The following is a 25,965-nucleotide window of genomic DNA, read 5'->3' on the forward strand; positions in this document are numbered from 1 at the left end:
AGTTTTACTAGTGACTACCGTGTGTTTGTTTAGTTAAGTTGTTAAGTTAAGTTTAAAGCAGGTAGCACAGATAATTTATTATTATTATTATTTATTTTGGGTTATTCCTCCCCTAGAGGCAACTTCACGTACGTCCACATGACGCACGGTGGGACACAGGTTTACGTCAGGGCGTCATAGCGCGACACCTCCCCCTCCTCCCCCCACAGTCTAGCTGGGAAGAAAAAAAAAAACTTTTTTGTATCGGAGGAATCAACAGCCGCCATCTTGACGCGGCTCAGAATCGGGATTTCGGGGGGAGCATTAATTTTAAAAACCGAACGGAGCTGCCTAGACGGGTCTCAAACGGCTTTTTTCGTGCAGAAAATCGAAGTCTTAGTTCTTCCGACGAGAATTAATGCAAACATGTGAGGGTTACATGGGTTTTTATCGTCTCGAAAGCCCACTGTATATTTGATTTCCCTTTAGAGAGCGCCGCTTCTCGCCGTATCTCCGTCCCGAGACGCTGTATTTACCGGGAGACAGCGACGAGAAAAATAATCCACTTCATAGAAAATATTTTTCGATTTTTGCTCTTTTTATTTAAGCCCAAGATAGATTTTATGGCTGCTCGTTTCGACTGCGAAAAAAATGATTCTGTGCAGACGTGAAACCGGCGATCTGCGGAGAAAGGGATTTGCTGACGCCTTTTGTAATATTTTATGATTGATTTTTATTTATTTTTGAAATAATTTTTGGACGTAATTATTGAGGATAATTATGTGGGTGTTGGGTGTTGGATTATCATGGGGTGATCTTCGGCGGCGAAGCGTGGCGCTGTTGCCTTTCTTTTGAAACCTTTTTCTCCAGGCAGCATTTCGCCAGTCTGCCAGTCAGTCCAGAAAAAAAAAAAAAACTGTTAAATTGCTCCTATACTCGTAACGTTAGGAAAAGTTACCAGTTATTACGAGCCAGAGGCCGACAAGTTGGACTCATCCTGCTGTTAATTTCTTGCATCATCCATTCATAAAATTTGCCGACCAGGATGGCTGACAATCTGCTGGACGTCGGACCCCCCACTGCAAAGCGACCTAAGCTGAATTCACCTCTCTCAGTATCAGATGGCCCAGGTAAGAACAGGGCATGTTTTTTCACATGTAACTTACTGACAGAGAGGATGTGCTAACTTCAATAATATTCATGTCTGTTAACCCCGCACACTGCACAGTCTGGTTCGCTTTTGAGGCAGCATGCATCCACGTTAAAGGAAAAGATACAGCGAAGTAAACCCATCGACCACTTCAGTGATGCTGTGCAAATACACAGGAAAACTGTACATCAAGTGTGTGTTGGATTGTTGGATTCAATCAGCATTTAGTGTTTAAAAAGTGCAAACTCACTGCCTCTTCATCACATGAGAATTAGTCAACAGGGCCAGAACGGTCCCAACTTTTCAGCTTTATAGGGTTAAAAGTTAAGTTTAATAACATGATAGTGCTTTGCTATCAGAACATCTCTGAGATATAAAGGTGAATGACATGTTTTATCTGCAGGGGTCTTATAGTGCTGCTTCCTTTTCCCCCATGACACCTTTTTGGACTGGTGCTGCCTTGAATTTCCTCTTGGCACCTGCACATTCACAGGTCTGACATGATAAAATATTGTGATCTCTTTGGAGGAACTCTTATGCTTGTTGCCCACAGCACACATGAACACGCTGACTCTGTATCCCTGAAGTTGGACTGGGTTTTAATGTCTTGCTCATTGACCCTTCATCTTGCAAGCTCTTGACAGCACTAGCACTTGAACCTGTGTTGTCTGATAGAAAGATAATCTGTCTCACCACTAAGTCAGCCTGCCACTGAAGGTTCAGCCCCCCTTTCATTCAGCAAAATACTTGAATGGTCTGGGTTACCACAAGATTATGTGTGTTTTATACCTACATCCGACTTTTGTGCTGCTACTTTATTTAACATAGACCTAGACTACTAGCTGAGAAAAACTGCTGCTATGACAAGACTCAGTATTAGAAACTAGCCTGAGGGTCTGTGTTATCACAAGTCCAACCTGCAGAGCAACTTTTACTTGGAAGAGTTTTAAAATAAATTACTTTTTGTATTTAAAAAAAAAAAAAAAAAGCTTACACATATTTTGTGGCCAGCACATTGTCTAATTGCTTAAATTGGCTGCTGATAACATGCCACCCTTGTACATTATCAGTTGTGATTATGGTTAGTGGTTGATGAAGAAACAGGCATTCAGAAGTTTGTTTGTTTGATGTGATTAGTGTGAATTTATAAAAGATTTTTTCATTACAAAAAAAGGATACATACGCTTAAAGTTTAGAGTGCCCATTATTTACTCTTGTCATCATCTATTTTGATGGACTAAAGGCTGAATTTTTGCACACTTAAGCCGTAGAATAAACTGTTACCGTTCAACATTTGGTGACATTTCAGAAAATTGCTGTGTTCTGTTTTGAGATGAAACTGTAAAATTTAATATCATAACTACAGTGACCAGTATTATAATGGGCTTGTTCTAAAAATGTTCAAAAAGTACTTAAACACACCCTGCAATCATTTCACCAGGGTTTGTATTGAAATCCTCTCAATGATTTGAAATTGCGTCATGTCCTTTGCATAGTCAGTGTTTTCATTGACACTAAATAAACCCACATTGCTGCGGCGCCTGCTTCTCCGTGACTGTTGCTGAATCTGGTTATTGGTTATCACAATAAGAAAATGTGAAATGATAATACTAAGTCATTGATTCTGTTGTGAAATATCGTTTTCTCTCCTTTGTGGTTATTGGTGAAAGAAAAATGAATCAATATCATAACACTCCCATTCACTAGATTTAAGTGGACAATTAAAAGTTTGATTGTTTAAACTGAGGATATTATGTTTTCAAAAATGTTTGACAGTCACTAAGAAATGGGAGCTGCTCTGAGTGAAGGATAAGATTAACTTAATACAGAATAAACTCAGCACCAGTTTCTCCAAAACTAACAAGCCACTTCTTCAAACTTTTATTACACGGAACTTTTATTAAAGGGATAGTTCACCCAAAATTGAAAATTCAGTCATTGTCTACTCATCTTCATGCCGATTGAGGGTCAGGGTTATGTTGTTAGTCCGCAAAACATGTGGGACTTCAACAGGGCAACAGTGCTGCAGAACCTATAAAGTAATGTAAGTGAATGGTGGTTTTCAAACAGTTTGCAAACAAAAACAAAACATCTCTATACTGCTTGTCTGGCATGATCCAAATCTTCTAAAGATGACATGCCATTTGCACACCATCACAACACACACAACCAGTTCAGACAGTGTGCACATGCACATGGCTCCAATGTAACAATCTACAGTGAAGATTTGGGCTAAAAACATGGTGTAAATCACAATTTTTTTAGTCAACTTGGCATGTTGGGGCTCTAGGAGACTTAAAGTACACCAGACGAGCAGTATGGAGGCATTTTCTGTTTTTATTTAGTTGTTTTTTTAATGTTTGCAAAATGGTCACCATTCATGTTTGGGAGATTCTGCAGCACTGTTTTTTCTGTGAAACTCCAGCAGTATTTTGTGAACTAAAAAACTAAACCAGACCTTCAATCCAGACCTTCAATCGGCATGAGGGTGAGTAGATAATGACTGAATTTTCAGTGAACTGTGCCTTTAATAAGACGGATGACACATTGGCCCAGGCATATCTGTGCCTTAATATAAAACAACACAAATGAATCCACAAAGTTTTAAATGAAACACATAGTAAGTAAGTGGAATTGGCAAACACTATGGAACCACATAAATGAACTTCTTACAAAGGAATTGAATAAATCAATGAAAAAACAAAGCCTTCCACATTGTAGCATAAAGTAAGATAAACTGCTTAAGTCAACAGGCTATTCAGAATGATGCAGAAAGAAAATTAGTTATGGGACTAATGATTATTTTTTATTGTTGATTAATCTTGTCAATTTTCACGACTAATCCAGTAGATGTTTGGTTTGTAAAAATGTCAGAAAATGGTGAAAATGTCAATCGGTGTTTTCCAAAGTCCAAGATGACGTTCTCAAATGTCTTGTTTTGCCTATAACCCAGAATATTCAGTTTACTGTTATAAAGGAGTAAAGAAACTAGAAAATATTTTACATTCAAGAAGCTAATCAGAGAATTTGACTACATTTTTCTTAAAAATGACTCAAACCAATTAATAGATGGCAAGTAATTTAATAATCGATTAATCATCGTTGTTTTACAGAGATTGAAAACTAAATGGGCAGTTGCTGACGGTGCTGTACATGTTCCACATGTTCACCCTCTCTGGTTTAAGATGGGATCTTGAGAAGATGATTATGTTCCACACTGTGATGAACGCCCTCTTAGATGCACGGGTTGTCGCACACGCAAAAATATTTTTTGGCTTCCTTTACCAGCAGGGGAAGCCTCATTTGATTCTGACTCTGCCTGCTTTTTCTTTGTTCCAAACTTGCTTATGTTTTTTTATTTTTTTGGAGCTGCGGCTGGGGCTCAGCGGCAGCTCCCTTTTCCTCTTCATCTCCTCCTCCTCTCACTGGGTTCCGCTCAAAGATGACCACCTCTTCCTTTATCATCATCTTGGCCTGTTCAAATTCGAGTCGTAGTCACCCAGGGTCCATGAATGTTGCCTTGGGCATAAGATCTTGGCTTGCTTCTGGCAGAGGATCATGTTTCTTGTCCAAAATCAATTCAGTGCCAGCTTTCAGGTTGGCTGTCAGTTGCCTGTCTTCATGAATGGGACTAATCATATGTCCTCTTTAAGTTACAGTAGTAAGTGATGTGGCGACATAGTTTGCACCAGACAAAATGTTGGTAAACTCACTCGCTAGCTTCAGCACTTTGTTCACTGAATGCATCACATCAGCCTCATCAGGCTCACATTGGTCAAATGCAAGAACATGATTGATTGCCTGCCTCTGGTCCACCATGCTATCGTCATCTTCTGCTTGGAGTCCCAGCGAGTTGCACAATCCTATTTGGCGAAAATTAATTGACAATTTTACCAACCTCAGTTATTAAAAGAAAAGGGTGTGGCACAGTCAGGGTTCAGCGTTTGTTTTATTTTCTACTTGCTTTAAGTAAATTTTAATTTTCCCCTGTACAAATTGTTTTATTTATTAGCACTTATCAAATAACAATAAACACTTGTTAGTTTTGTTTTTAATCTAGGGCTGCAATGTCTATAAAATGTCCATCTCAGTTTGGTAATGTCTTGAAATGTCTTATTTTGTCTTTCTAAAATCCAAGGATATTCAGTTCAATATCAGTGTTTCTCTTATAGTTTATTTGGGAGGACGCCCCCCCCCCCCCACAAAAAAAAACAAAAGTTGTAAATGGAGGTTCCCCAACCATTCGCCCGGCCAAACAAAAATAACGGCGTTTTTTAAACGAACCGTACGTGGCGAGGCGGGAAGCACAGGTAGCTCTGCGGCCAGTGCTAGCCAAAATGAGAGCATCTCTCCCAGCCCTGACCACAGTGCTTGCCAATCTCCTGCCCCTGTTAACGTCGCCACGACTAGGGCCAAACACACCTGTTCAGCCCTTTCACCAAAGCACGCAGTAAAAAGCTGCAGACGGGTCACCACCGTCAGTCTGGCTTTGATCCAGCATGGCTGTCAGACTGTAGATACTCCGCATGGCTGTACATGAGCAAACTTGGTGAGTGAATTGTTTAATGAAGATGGATGGATGGATGGATGGATGGATGGCAGGCACAGCGCCAGGATTTTAATTTTGGGTGGGTCATTGTAACTTCGGTTGGGTCTTTTAATTACAAAAGTTAACACTGTTTCCAACTGGTAATCTCACTTTAACAAAAATCACTGGTATCATACTGTGGATGGCGACTAGCACTTCCAGTTGATTATGACGCTTTTAAAATCTTTTTAACAGTTTCAATCTGCAGGACAGGGAGAAATGAAGTGATCAGAATAATGGGTGAGCTACAATGACTTTTAACAGGAGAGAGAGCGTGGTGCGATGCGCTGTTCATTCATAAACTTATCTATCTGTGCTGTGAAGATAATCTGAAGACAGTCAAGTCAGGCAGCAACATTCAGCTCTACCTCCTGTATTGTCTACATTTTATAGACGTTCTAGTTTTGATGAAAAATGCATTTGCGAGTGTAAAATAAGACGATGATATGCTTTCCTCAGTACACCGGTCATCACTTCTGCTGAACAACCGCTATAGTGTGCCATGCATGCGCACGAATATATCTGGTGCGACGAATTATGGCCCATTGTGATTGGTCCAGCCCTCACGCGATAATAGCTGAATAAATGTTGTCTTTTTGTCAAATGGAAACTTTTTTGTCTTAAGCGTGTATTAAAATGCTGATTTTTAATAATCAAAAATAAAAGTTAAGAAAATATATGTTCTCCCAGTCATCTAAGGTGGGCCAGTTGTATAAGTGGGTGGGCCCAGGCCCATTAGGCCCACCCATAACGCTGCGCCTGATGGATGGATGGATAGATGCATAAATAAATAAAGTAATGAATAAATGACTAAAAACAGTGTTCCATTGCTAAAATAACAAAATGTGAACACACATCAGTGTTTATTCACGTCCAAATGCTTTCTAATCATGGTAATGGGGTCCTTTGACGAGAGGATCTGAGAGGCGATGCTGAATATATGGATTTTTCTTATTGTAAACTAAAAACCCATCTATTTAGTCTGGCTTTTATGTAGTGTTTTATAATTTGGTGGTTTTGCTATATAACCTAATTATTTTTAATTATCTATTTTTTATTAACATTTTACAGTTTTGTCCACAAAACTCTAGGCTGGTCCCTAATAATAAACTTAATGCCACCAGTGAGTGGTCTGGAAAGCAAGGCTCGACCTGGGCTTTCTGCAGCTCCTGTGTCTTTCTCCAGCAGTGAGAGAACATGCCGTTGATTGCGTGACAAACTGCCAGGGCACGGTCTGTGCACGCTTTCTCCCACTTATCGATGCTAAAGGAAACGGTGCGGGTCAGGCTGTGCCCAAAGCAGCTCACTCAGGGCCAGCCTAAACAGTGCACTCGCTGTCGGGCAAAACTGAGACTGGACACTTCACCATCGCCTAATCCCCATTCTTGCAGAGCCTCTTGCAAAGCATTGGCTACAATGGTGACAAAGGCTGAAAGATTATGAATCTAATTGCAGTTATTTTGACTGATATTGCATATTACATGTTATAGATTTGCAATTTTTGAGGTAATGATGATTTTTACATTATTCTTATTTTGATTGAAAAACGTTAAAATGGTGGGATTTTTGGAGTGGGGAGTTTTGTTTTTTTTTTACGTTGCTGCTGGGCACCACTTTCACTGTGTTTAAAATTTAGTAGTAAAATACTGTTTGTGTCAGCTGTTGAGTCAAGGGTCTATTCAACAACATTACCCTTCTAGACACATCGTAGTATTGTACGTATATACTTATTGTGCACTGAACGTAGCATTGTTGGCTTTCTTTGTGCAGGCTTTAGCATCAAACATTGAAAACACCACCACTGCAGAGACTTATTAACTCTCATCTTCTACAGAATATATAAGCACTGGTGCAGTTGCTCAATTTAAATTGCAGTGAAGATTGGAAACATCTGTCTGTCATGTACAGTATGACATGTGAAGTTCCTTTGTTTGGTCTGTCTTATCTTCAGGGGTGGCTGCATTATCTAGCCGGCTGACAGTCCTCAGTCTCCAGCTCATCTTCTCAGAGGGGTGACAGGAGCTTTTGCTTGGCAATAAAGCAGCCTGACACTGCTTCCCCACTGCTGCCCTTTCTGTTTCACTTGAAACACACACACACACACACACACACACACACACACACACACACACACACACACACACACACACACACACACACACACACACACACACGTATTCAGTAAGACATGGCACAGTGTCTTTTGTAGACCTGCTCTCTTTGAAGTCTTGGATGCAGCTCAGGGTCTTAAGTACACTGAGAAGATTTTAAGTGCCTGGCTGCAGATGAGAAGATAGGCACAGTTTTTTTTTTTTTTTTTTTTTTTTTCGCTTCAGTTGAAAAACCTTCAGTTCTGAGAAAATTTGGGGGAAGATCCGTGAGGAACCTGTAGCTTGCAGCCTTGCTCCATGATAGTACCCTTTTCATATGCACACTTAAATTTACTTGGTTTCTTTGAATTTAAATTATTTTCATTGGCTACTCTGTAGAACATACGTGAATGCGTTTTTTTTAAATTTATTTATTAAAATTTCAAAATTAGGTACTGGCTTCAGTTGCTTCACAGATTTCATTCATTATGGCAATTATTTGCTTCTATATATGTGTTACAAAGGAATACTACCACAGTATAGCCTTATGGGTTTGGCTTACTGAGTCACGTTTATTAGTTAAGCTGTTCCATTATTGGTAGTCTGATAGATAGCAAAGGCGTCTCACTTTGCCACAGATACAGCCGCCGTACACTGAGCTGTCACTAGCAGCCACAGATTAGCAGCCTGTGTTTGATGTTTATGTTAATGTGTGACAGTTTTTATAGTGCTCTGGTCTTGTGTCAGTATGTGTTTGTGCCTCTGGCCACAGGCCAGTGTCAGGCTTGTTTTCATTTGCATGGCTGAGTGGGCGTGTCAGTACTAAAGGTGAGAAAAGGGCAGACTCTCTCCGATCCTGGTGCTCACCTAGCGGGGTTTCCTCCACTGTCTGGCCTGTGTACATGATCACCCAACCCCTGGGTGAACATTATTCAGCTATTTTAGCATTAGCACGAATTTAAATACAGTCATGTGTTAAAATGTTGCCTTTGACCAGCAGAGCAGTGGCAGGTGATACTCTGGATCTGCTGGCTAATGTCTCAGCTGAGGTGGAGCTGATTGAGTTGAGGAGAACAGTGGGCAGCACTGGATGCCAACCAATCAGCCACTTCAAAAAGTCCTGCCCTGCAGCCCTGTTTAAGTCTACCGTTTTCCTCTCTCTGCCGTTAACCTCCGTATCTCACACATTCACAAGATGCTCACATCCTCTGGAACCAGACTGTGAGCTGTTTCATTCATTCAAAATCTCAGTGCCTGTTTGCAAGAGCTAAATAAAACTACTTTTTCGCCCTCTCAGATCGTGTAGTGTTGCCAATTTTTTTTCTTGTCATTTTCTCTAAATGGATGTGGTTTTCCTAAACACTGTGCAGCAAATGACTGCAGCCCCAGCTTTACAAGTGTAGTGTGCCACTAATTTTGCACATCTTGAAGTCATCACAGCTCTTATAAAGGACCATATTAAAGGTTTTACAAATGGACTGCCAATCAAATGTGTGGAAAACACTCCAGTGCTGTACTTGCTCAGTTTTTAGATGTGACATTAAACTTTCTTCATTGTTTTGCAACATCTGCCAATCTGAAGGAATGTATCCAGAATTGACCTGTTCCTAAATACTGAGATGTCACAGTTACACATGATTTTTTAAAAATCTCTTGCAAAGTTTTTTTTTTTTTAAGGTTGTGCAAGTTGAATGGTGGCAAAGCAGTGAACAATGAGGATATGGCTATGCTAAGGTATAAATATAAATACCAACAACATCAAAATGAAATCAACACTGGGTTTTCAGAAAGCCCACTATCCACACTCACAACGCAAAAAAATGAAAAACAGCAAAATGTCATCTTCTTCCATCTTCTGGTTCATGCAACCAAACTTTGCTTAACAGTCATCATCTAGTAAGGAGAGTGAGGACACAGTCCCAGTCTCATCCAGTTACACTAATGACCCCCCCCAAATATACAGGTATAATTAAGTTCTACTCATTGACCTATATGTACTGTGCAAATCCTGTATTCCTGCACTGGGACAGTTAAGTAATCTAGGGATGTTAATGTTTAATTATTATTAATTGCCATGAAGAATTTAACAGATTAATAATGTATTAATGCATTTTACCATTTCTCTGGAGCTCACAGGTTTTCTTACGGTTTTGTTTGGTCCGCCTTGTTAGTCAAAAAATGACAGTAATTGCACCCCATTTGACATTATTAGTTTGGCTAAGACCTTTAATTTTATAATGATAGGTGGACATAAGTAGACATTTAGAATGAGAGCCTTAATATTTAATTATTCTGTTTGCTTAAAGTGTTTGTGCATCATGAATAAATGTTTCACATAACTAATGTTCTGCTAGAATTGCTTAAATAAAACAAAGATGTGTATTTTGTGTCTTGTTGATAACATGTTGAGCTATTTCTCAAGGAAATATGTTACGTTACATTTGTGTTTCCAGACTATTGCCCCTATAATCTTTTCTAAAAAGCGGGTTAAAATTCAGAATTTCCAAAGAAAAGAAAATCATACAAGCTGAGCACTTTTCATGGTGTTTTGGAGCAGGATCAGGTTTTTGAGCAGCGTGTTTTCCATCAAATGAAGGAATTATCATTTTTTACATCTCGTTTTACTGCAGAACCTGTCATATGAGGAAAATTTAGTCTATGCCTCAGCCCCACACTACAACTTTACAGTTTAAAATGTCCAAGAAGAATTTTTTGGCTACCCCCACTGGCTGGCTGGCTACTTCATATCACTGTGGAGTTATGAGTTATACAGTGATGTAGTTATCAGAAAATCCATGGACATGAATTTTACAAGGCTGCACAGATGCTGTGAAAATTACTTTTTCAACTCAATTTATGTATTAAAAATGCTAAAAGATATTAAAGAAGATCAGGAAAATGAGTATAGGTATCACTGATTATTTTACTTCCTTTTTGGGCAGAGATGTCTGGAAGAGGAATGTTGTCAAACTTTTTGTGTAGGATGCAATGGCCACGATGGGTAAATGCAAGTTTTGTCGAAGCCTGGCTTAACAGTGCTCACTGTAAAGCCTGGTTGGGAGGATTCCAAATGGGAATGGGAAGTTAGGTGTCAAATTTGGTCTGAAAAATCTAACAAGAAATCTGCAAATTTTGAATTTTGAAATGGAAAGTTTGTAGGAACCCTGTTACAGGGGCTCTATTCATCTTGGCCTAATAATTTATACATTTTATTTATTATTAATTGTTGTTGTTGTTGAAGATAATTGCAGGTGGCTTTATAGTCGGATTGATTTGAATACCTGTATCACTACCTTATTTGTGTTTCCATTTTGGTGGCTGAACCAACCCTCCACAGTCTACCTTACCTCTCCAGCATATAGACTGCTACTGTGTGTTAAAGGCTGCACAGTAACTACTTTCCCTTCCATATGAATTTAATATGTCCCTTTAGAACTGCCATGATTGTGTAGTGACTCTGCTCCTTCTCTCTTGGGAGAGGTAAGGTGGGGATCTTGCTCTTCAAATCTCCATCCCATTTCTTTCTGACTCTGGTAAGGCAGCAACAGCCTGCCGCACAGCGTGTTATTATCTCCCAGACTGAAGAGTCTAATTGAAGATTTTCATGTGGCTGTTGAAAAGCTTTGGGTGAATTACAGCCGGCAGCAGCAATGTCCTCTTCAGGTGAGAATAGTGTGACTCAAGTGTTGGGATTCTCTGGTTAGTGGATGTGTCCGTTGTCACTACTTGGCATGTGATATCTTGCTGCTGGATATGCTCATCATATCCTTGTTGTATAATGAGCAAATTCAAATCGCACTCTCTGCCTTTTGAAAAGGCTCGCCATGCTGAAGGCGTTTTTTCTCCTTCAGCTAGCTTTTTGCCTTTGCTGTATCCTCTCCCTCTTAAGTTTGTGTGGTCTCGATCTTGTCGCTAAATAGGCCCCAAGCAAGGGACAGGTGCTTGCTCTCAAGTATGCGCTATCCATGTCTCTTGCTGTAACTCTGACACTTGTTGTTTTAATCTTGTGCAATTACAGCTCAGGAATTCCATTTAAAGTCTGTGGCTGTAATATTTAAGCTCCCATTAATTGCCATCATATCTCATGGATAAAACAGGTTGAATTTCTCTCTAGTCTCAGACACGGAGCTGGTGTATGTGTGGGTGTGGCTGTTGTGCTGGTAAAATCTTTATTGGCTGACATAAATGGCGCTCTCACACCCTCACGTGAAGGACCTTGGCATAGACGTGTGATTTGGACTGTAACCTTCATTAATGTTCTGTTTATTTTGTGTGTGTTGAGTGTTCTTGTTTACTTTTTCTGCACAGCCACAACAATTATTGCAGTAACAGCTAAAACTTTTCTTCTTGTCACCAAGAACTGTAAAGTTACAACAGACAAAAGTTGTCATGATAGCAGAATTTTAAACTTAGATACAATACTAGTGTTAAAAAAAACAATACTCCATACCTCTTTTGATATCATGGGGAAAAAAGAGTTCTGGTCACACAAAATAGGATCTTGCTGGTACAGAAAAAGTCACTGACCTCCATCTGGTTTTGTAGGACATGCAGGACAATAAAGACTGAACGAAACTGAGGTCTTGACTGAGCACTTAGATATTTTTTCATAGCTTTGGTGCTTTTGATACACTTGACTGATATTGTATTGTTTAAACATGGGGTATAGAAAAAGTATTGATACCTTTGATAAGCTTACAACAGACTGAGCTGCTTTAGCAAACATGCACGTACCCATGAATGCTCATTCAGGGTTCAGTGTCTTTTTTCAGTGTCTTTTTCTTTTACTTGCCCCTGTACAAATTGTGTTATTGTGTTATTAGCAGTTATCAAATAACAACAAAGACTAAAGATGGGGATACAAGCTCTGTAAACAGTGAAAAATAGACATCCCAGTTTCTCAGAGTCCCAAGTGATGTCTTTAAATGTTTTGTCTTGTCAGTCCAAAACCTGAAGATATTCAGTTTGACATGAAAATGCACAGAGAAAAGCAGGAAATCTCTGTGTTTGAAAGGCTGAAAATATAATTTCTGATATTTCTTCATGAAACATTACTCGATAGTGTTTAATTGATTATAATATAATTTAATTGACCAGATTTTTGTTTTGTAGAAACAGGTCATTTGTTCATTACATTATGGCATGTTTATCTCTCTAAATGCAAACATATGCTTACTTGGTATTGATATAATTAAAAGAGACATGTTGCATCCTTCTACTCAATGGATTTTGGCAGCCACTCGAGAAAATCTTCAAATTTTGAGCTTGGCAATAAAAAGACAAAGGATTCCACCCATTACTCTGTTATTCCTGGTTCTTTTCTCTCTGTAGCCCCAAGTTAATGAACAGGAAACCAAATATGTCATTCAGTGCTCTCAGCATGATGTCCCTCAGTGTGGCAACAACAATTGGTCTTTTGCTTAAAGCCTAGTGCTAGCTCAGGTCTGAGTAATTGGTCCTTTGTCAGATTACTTTGATAACTGATTATTCAGATCATTAAGAAAATCAAATAACATCACACTAAAACTTTTGTTTCTCTGTTTGGTAGATAGCAGCTTGCTCTGTTGTTATTGATTGTAAGAGGTGATGATGGCTAATTCTTATTTCCCATTTCTCCCTTTTTTTTAGATCTTGTGTCTCTGTTTGACCTGGAAAACGACCTTCCAGATGAGCTCATCCCCAATGGAGACTTGGGAATGGGAATGTCCTCCAACGGCGGTCCAAGTGGAGGAGGTCCTGGTCTCAACTCCATCGTCCCTGATGCAGCTGCTAAACACAAGCAGTTGTCTGAGCTCCTGCGACCAGGAAGCTCCTCCATCTTAGGAGGTGGCCCCCAACAGGGAGGCATGGTGGGAAGCCAGCTAGGTGCTGTGCTTGGTAAAAGTCCATTGGGGCAGGGCTCTACTAATCACCAGTCTCCCCAGGCCCAGAAAGGAGGCGGAGCTGCTGGACAAGGCAATGGAAGCACAGGCATGGGCTTCAATCAGGCCATGTTGAACAGTGGGCAGGGTCATGGGGTCATGGGCCAGGCAGGACAAGTGATGAATGGGGCTCTGGGACCGGCAGGCCGGGGTAGACCTGGCATGCAGTACCAGGGCCAAGGCATGCAGGGGGCACAAGGACCTGGTGTTGGAGGCAGTGTGCTGGCAGAGACACTCACACAAGGAGGGCCACAGTTGGGTGCACACAATGCGATGAATGCTCAGCAAGCTGGAAATATGAACAAGGTGAGGTTCAAAATTCAGCTTTAATTGACTTCAGTATAAATGTTCAACTTGCTTTATTGGATGGCATAAAATACATCCACACTAGCCTGTCTGTAGGACATTTAGAGACCAAAGTACTGCCACACCATTAACATCTTTTTACCTTATTTATCCACAGCAAACCTAAAGTTGTTGTCCTTGTCACTATATTTGCCAACACTTGAAGGTTCCTCTGTAGGAGCGCTTGTTATCTCTGTCTGAGCTTATTTACAAAATAATGGCAGTTTAGCAAATGTAACCAACCCTCTTGTGCATTTTCTTTAGGATATGCGCTGTCCTTTACTAAGGAACTGCCATATGAGTGGTTAGAAATGGCTTTGATCCAGCACTGTAATGGGCTGTTCTTGTCAAGCAGTGTACCTTATGTTAAGTTTTTCAGACTTATTTTTTCATCTAATCTTTTTATCCTGAAATGAAACGTACTATTTTTACTGCCTAACCTGATTGCTGGCTTGTTATCAGTTATCTCTCTCACCGTGTGTTGATTTGTTCTTCTTATCGGGTCTCAAGTAGGAAGCAGACAACCAGTTGAGGGGGTTTTCAAGTGCATCAATTTCCAAAACTGAAACAAATGCCATGCAGGACAATAAAGACTGAACGAAACTGCGGTCTCTGCCATCAGAAAAACGTGCTGCCGAAATGTGGAGAGTGACTTGTTGGCTGGTATGGTCAGACCAGGACAAATGTAGCTGGCTTAATATGACTTTGAAAGAAAGATCATACAGTTGATCTGTGTGTTGATGCATATGATACAACACATTAATTTGACTTCAGTTTGACTCCTCCTCACTCCTCAACCTATGCAGTCAGTGAAGGCAATGAGTATTTGTCAATCATAGGCAGTGTAAAGCAGGTCATGACTTTGCCCTCCTAGGGGAAAAAAAAAAATAAATAGCCATAGTTCAGTGGCTAATAAATGCCCTTTTTCAGGATAAAACTACACATTTTATGGTGGCTTTTGTGTGGCCTAGTCTAAGGTACACCTACCAATAATCATGCTCTTTAATCATCATCTCTATATGCCACGCCTGTCAGGTGGATGGATTATTTTGGCAAAGGTGAAAAGCTCACAGGTTTTAAATAATTTGTGAACAAAATTTTAGAGAAATAAAACTCTTTGTGTACACAGTTGAAATTCACAAGAAATGGAGCAAAAACAAAAGTGTTGGGTTTATACTTTTGAGTATAAATGTGCTGCATTTATAAGAGAAATGAAGGACTGTTGGACCAGATTGGACCAAATAAAAGAGATTTGCCCCTTTGGCAGGTTACCACAGGTACCAGAATGATTAATTTCTTGTTCTTCCATGTTTTGTCTTTGCTCATGTTGGCCAAGGTATGTGCTAGGGGTGTGCAAGGGATGTAAGGGTGTAAAGTTTTGGACTTCTAGCCTGAGGAAGTAAGATGTCTTCAGAGTTGGATGATTGTCACTGTTTTGTTTAGGAAGATTTATTGTACATTTAACTACTCATCATGCTTATCATGCAGTATAATCAGTACAAATGAGAATGAGATGATCACTGCAGATATATTTTGTGTTCACACAGAAAGTTAAGCAAATTTTCTGCATGACGCAATTGACATGAATTACATGACACAATATGCAAGTTGAAAATATTCAAGATCAGCGTAAAATTTGCGTGTATTGCGGGACTTTGCCAAATACTGTGTAGGCAGGCAACTGCTCGCCGAAAGATAGCTTCTGAGCACTGGGGAACTCTGGAGGAGAGAGCTGGGGGCCGAGCTGTGGATCCTGGAGGAATTATCACCGGATTCTGCTCTCATCTCAAGCTGTGTACTGGTGGGAGGAGAGTTTTATTTTTAAACTTTTGGGATTAAAAAGTAGATTTATCTTCACTGTTGCTACTCAACCTGTCTGCAGCAGTGATCTGTGATATTGCCAACCTTCACTGTCAGGAAAAGATTCTCCTCTTGATCTTGGCAAGTTAAACCACTGGTCCATCTCCTTCTGCTCTCATGAACATTTTGGCTATATTCAGATGCACAGCAGTGCTGTGTTAGTACACAGTGGCATAGTAGGGTAGTCAACACAGAGGACATCACAAACAGAGAAGTTACCTTCAGTTGCTTTTTGATCCATCAACGTCAGGTTCTCCTGTCACTGTGAGAGAGAATTCACCAGGCTTCTGAATAGAGAACCAGAGCAGGCTTTAGACTGTTGTGAGACAGGTTAGTTTTACCCTGCTGGTGATGTGTTAGTGCAGCCTTGCTCAGTGTTTGCCACAATATAGTGCCATTTAGATGCTATAAACTCTTTGACTGTGCAAATAAGAATTAATTTAGTTATTAAGGGCATCATGATGATCCTACATATGATGGAAATGATGCACAGGTAAATAAGAACCTGATTATTTTCTGGTTTCAGGTGTTTTTGTTTCTCTTGGCGTTCATTTAATGCTGTATTTGCTAGTATTCACTTTTTCCCCCGTCTTTTTCTTCTGTCTCTTTCTCTGGCATATGCCGTCTCTCTCTGGGCCTTTGGCCTTTGATAATGGAGCTGTAAATCATGTTTAGAGGGGCCGGTTTGTGTGTTGTTGTTGGGGTGGGGGAGGCAGTGTAGAGATGGAGGAACAGAAGAGGGCATGCCAAGAGAAGGGAAAACACTGGAGACTTCCTGTGCGACAGTGCTGTCCTCTAGCCTCCTCTGACACTCCTCCGTAATGAGTACAGATCATCAAGCAAGAGAACTTGTGTGGGAGAGGAGGAAGAGGTCGTGCTCATGTGTGAACGGGAGGGAAGCAGCAGGCAAGCATCTGTGTTTCTGTGCAGCGGAGGGGGAGGGGCAGGCAGCAGCAGCGCAGTGCTCTGCTCAGCTGTTGAGCAAGCTGGTCTTTCTCTCTATGTGTCTCCTCCCCTTTCTCTCCACTGGGCTGGGCTTGCTCTGTCTGCCTGAGCACTACCGGCAGTGGGGAAACCTCTGCGAAGCAAAGCAGGCTGCTGCTTTGGCCACTGTGGAGCAAGGCAGGCAAAGGCAGCATACAGATGCCTGCCAATGGCCATCGGAGAGTAAATGGGGATAAATGACTTCTGAAGACTGAACAGGAAAGCTAACTATTCCCTCTCTGTGGCCAATTATGAACTAAAAGTGCAGCATTTCTACACATTTTGGTAGTGACTTCACATTTAATTTTACTTATACTAATCCTGTCAGGCTCAAGATTGAAGAGACATTGGAGCAAACATTAAGTAGTTTAAAGCTCTTTTTGACTGCAGTCCCTAAATATGTTGCCTATGTGTGAACTTGAGGAACCAAATCACCTCAAGGCAGAAGTAATGAATGAAAACGTTTGGGGTAGAAAGCATTGTGTATAGGAATAGAGTTGTGCAACATGTCTGATTTTGAAACATACTGATCCCCACCCAGCTATGTATGCGTTCTCAAAGTTTGAAGCTGTTCTAGGACTGTAACAGTCTGTCTGTGTGTGCTGCACTGTCATGATACGGGTACACGGTCTGATGTACGCTGACTGTGGTTGGGTGATGTCTATAGTGAAATATTGTGATGGACAATGATATCATTGCTGGGTCTAAAGGGGTCTGTTTAGGCACCACTTGTCTGGGACTTAGTTGTATTTAATATGATATATGTTTGGGAACCATTCGGGTTTCAGGTCATTACAACAGTAACACAGAGAGAGTAATAATCATATTCTTATGCAATTGTTCTTTCCCTTGCTAAACTGAACTCTTACTCCTAAACCATTCACACAAAGATCCTCGAAGGTTTCCCCTGGAAAAGTTGTTTGCCTCTCTGTAGTGCATTAATGTTTTAAACAACAGATGTCGCTGGTAAGCTCTCCATCCGAACCGCCCCACTGTAACTTCTTAAAAATACAATAAATAATAAGAAAATGAAATTCCCACATGTTGGCAGTGTATTGGTGGAAATCCTGACTCTCAGTGCAGAGGTAAAAGATTTTTCTATCGTGACGGTATGCTGTGTGATATGCAAATTTTTTGACCACCCTCTCCCCTCGTTGTCCACTATAGATGGGGATGTCAGGAGCTCCATTTGGACAGCAGTACGGTCAGGGTGGGGTGCAGCAGATGGGGCCAGCGGGGGTCAATGCCCAACAACTCCAGAACAAGACAGCCCTTTCTAACAACCTGCCCCAATTCCCTGCTGAGCTGAAGGGAGCTGGGAGTGTGCCAAACATGGTGAGACACACTGTTTACTTATTTATTTTTTTAAAGGTGGATATCTGTCCCACACCCTTTTTAATTGACATTAGAGGAAAACATTAATTAACATTGATCTGTATTCACAATATTATTGTGTTACACCTGGCAGTGAAGAGAAAATAAAAGGGGCACAGGGGCATTAGTACTGCAATAATGTAATACATACTCACAGTGTGCGTGTTCTCCTTTCAACAATATCTGTGCAGTTTTTCCTTAGAAATGGATATGCTTCTTTAGTCTTGCTTAATGCCTCATCTGTTGCTTCACAGTCTCCTCCACAGACATGAGCACACTGTCTGCAACCATTCAAGTATGCATACTAACTTAGCTATTGGCCTTGCACTTTCAGAAGGAGGGAAGTCTTAAAGAAACATTGACATGCTGCCATAAAGGACCCTTTGTCTCCTTTTGTACTGTGTTAAGTGTTGGAAATAAAGCAAACATATCACACATACAGTAGTTTAAACAGACAGCCACATGGTCTTGGTGTAAATACAGTAACAGTTTACACTTTAATTTGCCTTGTGTCATCCTTAGGTACTTAAGGTTTACTATGGTTCCTGCCCAAACTTTGTCTGCACCACCCACACAGTGAAAGCCATTGCAGATCTCCGTCAGTGTCTAGACTGGACCTGTTCAGTCACAGTTCTGCTGTGTGCTCAGAAGTGCAGTACACTTTGTAGTTATGGATATAATTCAGAAAAAAAGAGACTTCAAGTGCATGTAAAGAGTGTGGTTGATGTACACAGCTGTACTGAAAAAAACAACAACTCAATTGTACTGAGCCTAAATCTTTTAATGTAGTAATTTTCACACTGACAGAGATTAAAGTAAATTACCATCCAAGGTAAAATAAGGTGCATAACCAAATAACCTGAAAAGAAGAACCATATTAAGCGTCCCTGTTAAAACACAACATACAGCATTACAGGGATGTTACAGGGCTTGGTAGGGCTGTGACTATCAAAATACTACTACTGCTACAGCTTTTAAACAGCATGTCACCACATTAATGTATTATTATAGGGCTGCAGCTATCGATTATTTTAGTAATCAAGTATTCTACCGACTATTCCGTCAATGGAGTAATCGGATGAAAAATATATTTGTTTTATTAAAGCGCAATAGTAAATATACTAAAGAGAAGACAAGACTCTTATCGTGAATATCTAACTGGTTTCCTTGACTCTAATGCAGCAGCACCATGCAGCAGCAGTTGAATTTAGTCAGTGGTGCTGAACTCTGGGGGATGAGTTACTCGAGGAATCGTTTCAGCCTTTATAGAATACGGCTTATAATCAACATAAGGAAATAACTATGACTAAGATGTTCATATGTATTGCTTATAGGTCATTGTGTTTTAGTAATTTGACTTGCATTATTGTGTGCATGTGAACATAGCACACAAACATTATCTGCATACAGACAATAACATATTGCTACAATATACAGTATTTTGTTAAACAACAAAATGAAAATTGCATTCATCGACTCTGATATTATTGAATTACAGGCTGAGATTCTTTCAAGGCATAAAGTAAACAGAGCACTGTACAATGCAAATCTGTTTGAGGAACAGGAAATACACTTCATTGAGACAGGAAATGTCAGTCCCTCAATTTTTTTTTCTTTTTTTGAAAGTTAATAATGTGTTGTTTTTTTTTAAGATTTTCCTTGTTTACCAGTTCCCTATCATTCTTGGTGGTCTCATTCACATTTCATCATTTTCTTTTTCATTTTCTTCTCCCACATCTCTAAGCCCCTGCATTATATTTATTGTTTTCTTTTTTGTTTTTACTTAAAACTTGAAAGCGTAAAACAAAGAAAGCCTGATATTCTGATCTGTGCCTAACCTGTGTGTGTATTGGCACTCTTGCAGGCCCAGATGCAGCAGCAGGTAGCCTCGGTGGGCATGGTCCCCGGGGCTGGTGGTGTGTCAGCGGGCCCGACGGCCGACCCCGAGAAGCGCAAACTCATTCAGCAGCAGCTGGTCCTGTTGCTCCATGCACACAAGTGCCAGCGGCGGGAGCAGGCCAACGGGGAGGTGAGGGCCTGCACTCTGCCCCACTGCCGCACCATGAAGAACGTCCTCAACCACATGACCCACTGCCAGGCTGGCAAGTCCTGCCAGGGTGAGTGACAGTGATGTCTTTTCAGAGCACTGGATAAAAAATTTGTCTTGAATGCAGTCTGACTGACTTCCTGTTTGAGGACGCACAACTATGCATGTGACCTCAAGGTGTTAAATGGATATGTTGATGTGCTAACTGAAAATTAGCTGCAGCTTTTATGTGACTCTGATGTTACAGGTGAATTGTTTGTCTATTAATCACTATAACCCTTTGTCCAGCAGCAAATAAACAGCCAAACTTTCTGATCAATCTGCAATTTCTTTTCAATATGTGTCAATATGCCTGACCTGTGTTTCCATCAACATGATGTATATGATTGTGGCATAAGCACAGCACTATGTGTGAGTGAGAAAAAAAAAATGAGTGTGAAAAAGAATATGCCGTTGCCTGCACTCAGAGCAGACATGTTGGTGATCAGATCAGGGGCAAGTGTAGCAGTAAGTTTTCTGTTGGCAGTAAATGTACAGTTTGCCCACAGAAACAGAAAGTTCCCATGTGTTGTCTCCCAGCTGCTGCTCAGAGAGCAGACTGAGCTGCTCTCTGATTCTGCACACTCTACACCCCAGTAAAGTTACAAACTGGATAAAATACATTTTCAGTGCCTTTTTAGTGGGCAGCCTTGCATTTACACGCCTATTTGTCAAAAAATAACTCGAATAAGAAATCTAAATAAATCCCTCTGCTTGCGTTTATGCCTCCGGACACAAGTTGCAAGAAGCTGGTGCAGACAGTTGAATAGAATAAAATGAGCATTTCTGTTACATGAGACGTGTGAGTGAAAAATGCGAGACACTTTTATCTGAGACAAGAGGTAAGAATTGAACAAGAATCTCAGCAGGGCCTGTGACATGGGCACACTGCCATTAGCTTTACATATCGTAGGAACAACGCTGTAAAAGATTCTGTTGACTTGTTGTAGTTTCAAGTTCACCCAAACTGCCAAAAGTGCACATAAACCCACTCGCCAATAGTGTCCTTTGCAAAATTGCTTATTGATCTGTGTCTGATGACCAGTTTAGGGAATTTCATAAAATTTGCATCTTTATGTAAAGTTAATCAACCAGATTGCTTTGTTGTTGACCTGCAAGACAGTCAGTGCAAGAGTTATCATTCAACAGCACTCATAACCACAATAAAGACCACAGTAAGATACTGATTTGCTGTGTGTTTTAATCACTTATGTTCCTTTGTCTGTCCACAATGTTAAATAATAAGTTATTTTTTTAATGCTTGAATAGAGCCACTTTACTCCCCTTGACCCACTAATCCCCGGATGCCCCAGTGACTGACAACATTGGCAAACATGAATTTAATCTTTCTTAAAACTGATGTCCTCATGGTTTTACTCCATTTCGTCATCTACCCTGGTGGAAAGTTGTTTCCCTCTTACAGCTGCGAGTAGTAAGGTCACCACAGGTTAATGAACTTTGAACTCTGATATTTATACTGTTAATAGGCTTAAAGTAAATGCAAGGATGCGTTTATGGTTTTACAACATGTTTAATTGCTTTTGCATAGCTATTTGCACATTGTACTGCAGCAGTCAAGAACCTTTTTTGACTGAAACGAAACAATAATTTTGGTGTCTGAGTTCAATGTATTTTCATAGCTTTCTTTAAAATAAAAGCCTTAAATTTCAAATGTCACATGCTGCTGAATTACCTGTCACCATGCCTCAATCTATGCCTCTGTTTCCCTTTTATGTTTCCCCAGTGGCTCACTGTGCATCATCCAGACAGATCATCTCGCACTGGAAGAACTGTACGCGGCACGACTGTCCAGTCTGCTTGCCTTTGAAGAATGCTAGTGACAAAAGGAACCAGCAACGTGAGTAACTTCAGCAGCTCCCCTTCTTTGTCATTCATATAAAAAATATACATGGGCTCAATTAGAAGTTAATACAGAGCAAATAATTCCTGATGGATTTAGAAATATTTATGGTTGTGGTCATTTTGGGGGGAAAAAAAATCTTGTAAGATACCTTGTAAGCTGTTCAGGGAGGTAGTTGACACTCAGCAGCGAGCCTCCAGTTAGTGTGTCTGGTATGAAGTGGTGCCACCTGCAGGTTGTGTGTCCCTGCCACAGCTCTGTGCTGGCTCGCTGACTGAGAGCTCCGACAGTGAGAGGATTCCTCTAGAAAGGCTGGGCCTGTAATGTGACACCCAGGGGAGGGGCTCTGTGGCTCTGCTATGTGTGGGGGCAGGGTCTTGGGACACCGTGCTCTCTGATTGGTTAGAAGGCCCTCTGACAGATTTAAATCCCCCACAGAGGCAGCGTGCTCCCTGTCAGCAGTCAACACAGCAGGGAGCAGTGCAGGGATTTTAGATGGAAGCCTTCTCAAGAACTTGGTATTCATACTGAAAAGTATATCAATGTTTATTATTTGTTTCAAGATTTCAGAATCAGAAATACTTTGTTGATTGTTGCTACAGATACTCCTGTTGAAGAATAGGAAAATATATAAGAAATTGAGAAAATATAAGTATGTAAAAATATGTACATTCTTCTGCAATGTACAACAAAAATAATATAACAGAAATGTCTACATATAAATATGCAAAAAAAAATATCTGCCTTGTTCTTAACACTTTAGCAGCACACACAGTTGTGTAAAGTTGAATTATTATTGAATTCATATATGTTTTGATTTTAGAAAGCATACAGAAACACTAGAAGAAGCAGTGTAATTAGGATGTGGTTCTAACAAAATGCGTCATTTAAAGATACTACAAAGAATTTTAACAGGTCTGAAACAGACTTAATTTATTACTGATGCCAGAACAAATGAAAGAGCCTGTGTTTACATTTACAGGAAAAGTTACTATGGATAGTGTGTTTGTCTGTTAAAAAAGAGGAGATTTTTATTTAGATAGAAATGCCTACTGCTTTTGTCCAGAGGGGCCTCCAAAATCAACAAAATACGAATGTTCCTTGTTGTAGTTTTAATATTGCCAAACCACTTATATATTTCCTTGTCTTCCCCCTCCAGCCATGCTAGGTTCCCCTGGGGCTGGCCTGCAGAACGCCATCAGTACGGTGGGGCCTGGCCAGCCCAGTGCTACAGCCATTAATAGTGCGGCCACGCACATCGACCCCAGCTCCATGCAGAGGGCCTACGCTGCCCTTGGCCTGCCATATGGAAACCAGTCCCCTGCTCAAGTCCAGGGGCAGGGTCCCGCTCAGCAGAACAGCCAGGGCTCCCAGCACCAGCAGCTGCGAAATATGAACCCGCTAGGTACAGAATAGACTTCACTGTCTTTTTTAGAGGATTATATATAAGTGAATACTGTAAATCTGTTGCTAAATCTTTTTCTTGTAACCCATTGTTAATGACGATGTGTGATTTTCAGGCACGAATCAGATGAACCAGATGGCAGGAGGCATGGGGGTCCCTTCTTCAGACCAGACTGGCATGCACTCAGACTCTTCCCTACCATCCACACTCAACAAGTGAGCATTCTCACCATTAGTTGGTAACACAAAACGCGACACCCACTATTTTTAATGCCCTTCACAAGAAATGTATGCTTTTACAATCAGTGCCATCTAAACAATGAGATGATCTTGTGTGATTTAGCTGCTGTTTAATTCATATACTGGAGGACAGTTAGGTTAATGAGTCATGTGGTTTCTTATTTGGTCTTGTTAACCAAATCACTGTCCAGTGGATTTTCTGTAGTCAAATAAGCATCCATGATCTCAGTCTGTCCTTTTTTAGATATTATTGCCCATATTTCCTTATTTTTTCATTATTTTGCTGTGCTTGGGGACACTTCACCAACCCAAAAACATTGTTATTTGACATCCTGGGAATGAGATTTAACAGTCAACTATGTTTCTGGTGCATTGCGAACAGCTCAGACAAATCCTACTGATTCTGCCTTTAAGTAATAGTTTCTTTGCTTCTCTCTTTTACAGTCAGCTGATGCCAGATGGGTCAGTAGCAGGAGGTATGGGAAACCTGCCCACTGCCACCCCTCTCTCTGCTACCGGAGTAAGGAAGGCCTGGCATGAACACGTCACTCAGGACCTGCGCACCCACCTGGTGCACAAACTGTAAGTCCAACAATGAAACGGATGCATTATAAATACTTGAGTTCTGTCATGAAATGAAAGTAGAATAGAACTTGGTGCACCAGGTCATTGCTGAGATTTTGTATTTTTCTGCTGTTTCTCTTCAGTGTACAAGCCATATTCCCCACCCCAGACCCTGCAGCACTGAAGGACCGGCGAATGGAGAACCTGGTGGCATATGCACGCAAGGTTGAGGGTGACATGTACGAGTCCGCTAACAGCAGGGTAACTAATGTGATACACTTCTTCTTTTTTAATAATCACACCAGTATGACCTGTCATCTTAGGTTTTTTGGGTTTAAACTGTCTCTTGTCAGTATGAGAGTAGAGGGAACATATTCATTATTCTTTTTAAAAAGTGTCTTGTCTGGCTTTTGTTTCTTCTCGCTCTCTTATTAGGATGAGTATTACCATTTCCTGGCAGAGAAAATCTACAAAATCCAGAAGGAACTGGAGGAGAAGAGGCGCTCACGGCTCCAGAAACAGCCTAGCATGGTGGGCACAGCTGGCCCTCAGCAACCTGGTATGCCTCAGCCCAATGCCATGGGCCCGGGACAGGCTGTCCGACCTCCCAGTTAGTAACCAAACTTTCTACACTCGGGGTCACAAATTACTAAAGGGGAAAGACAATTTAAGAGTTTGAGTATTGACATCCAGTAACTATTGTATAGTTTGCAGTTGATACAAGTACAAAGCATTTCTGTAACCGATAGCAATTTATAACTGAATGCTGCTATACCCTGTCTTCTCTCAGATGGACCTGTGCCTATGCCCAACATGCCAAATCAGATTATGAACCGTATGCAGGTGCCCCAAGGTACGCATTCACTCTTTGCTTTCTTAGCAGTCATACTACAAAGGAGAGCATTCCATGTGTCCTCTTCAGGCTTACCTTCCTTGTTCTTAAGTTTGCCATTGGATTGATATTTAAATTTTATACAGAAAATTGGCATTTCAGCATTGTTTAACCACTTAAAGTTGAATGCATTTGTCAGAGCTGTGATGTTTAAGTAAGCTGCTTCAGTCAGCCATCCCAGTAGGACATTGAATATTAAATTACAAGTCCCAAATATAATAAACTGATAAACAATTGTGTGTGTGTGTACCTGTTCCCACAGGAATCAATCAGTTTAACCCAATGGCAATGCAGAATGCGCAGATGTCTCAACCACCCATGGGACCTCGAGCTCCCTCCCCCATGAACCATCCACAACAGATCAACATGAGCTCCGTCCCACCGGTTAGATCTTTCTCCTCTGTCTCTTTGATTTTTTTTATCTTTCTTTTGAACAGGTGTTTCTCTGAGCCTGTTTGTTTTTCTTTCTTTTTCTCTCTTAAAGCTCTAGTATGTAACATATCAACATTAAAATGTCTAAAAGCACTAGACATATGTTGTTTTGTTTAGGTCTGTATTATCCCAAATGTTTCCAGCAATGTTTAAACACAGAGAACAGAGATAACTCCCAAGATTCTTTGCTCCTTC

General features: G+C 40.6%; 1 protein-coding gene across 5 annotated transcripts in view; it reads left to right on the forward strand.

The window, feature by feature from the left end:
* Window positions 1-239: 239 nt before the first annotated feature.
* Window positions 240-25,965, forward strand: part of crebbpb (CREB binding lysine acetyltransferase b) — a 38,682-nt gene continuing 12,956 nt past the window's right edge. For all 5 annotated transcript variants that reach the window (XM_084744599.1, XM_084744602.1, XM_084744601.1 and 2 more), the window contains exons 1-12: window positions 240-1,109; window positions 13,436-14,034; window positions 18,085-18,252; window positions 20,156-20,408; window positions 22,122-22,235; window positions 23,398-23,643; window positions 23,759-23,858; window positions 24,327-24,464; window positions 24,590-24,707; window positions 24,882-25,056; window positions 25,237-25,299; window positions 25,601-25,722. In XM_084744599.1, coding sequence (XP_084600725.1) covers window positions 1,025-1,109; window positions 13,436-14,034; window positions 18,085-18,252; window positions 20,156-20,408; window positions 22,122-22,235; window positions 23,398-23,643; window positions 23,759-23,858; window positions 24,327-24,464; window positions 24,590-24,707; window positions 24,882-25,056; window positions 25,237-25,299; window positions 25,601-25,722 — 2,181 coding nt within the window. In that variant the 5' untranslated portion in view covers window positions 240-1,024. The remainder of the gene's footprint in view (window positions 1,110-13,435; window positions 14,035-18,084; window positions 18,253-20,155; window positions 20,409-22,121; window positions 22,236-23,397; window positions 23,644-23,758; window positions 23,859-24,326; window positions 24,465-24,589; window positions 24,708-24,881; window positions 25,057-25,236; window positions 25,300-25,600; window positions 25,723-25,965) is intronic.

Source organism: Lutjanus erythropterus, chromosome 19, assembly GCF_056507025.1.
Source record: "Lutjanus erythropterus isolate fLutEry1 chromosome 19, fLutEry1.hap2, whole genome shotgun sequence".
NCBI lineage: Eukaryota > Metazoa > Chordata > Actinopteri > Lutjaniformes > Lutjanidae > Lutjanus > Lutjanus erythropterus.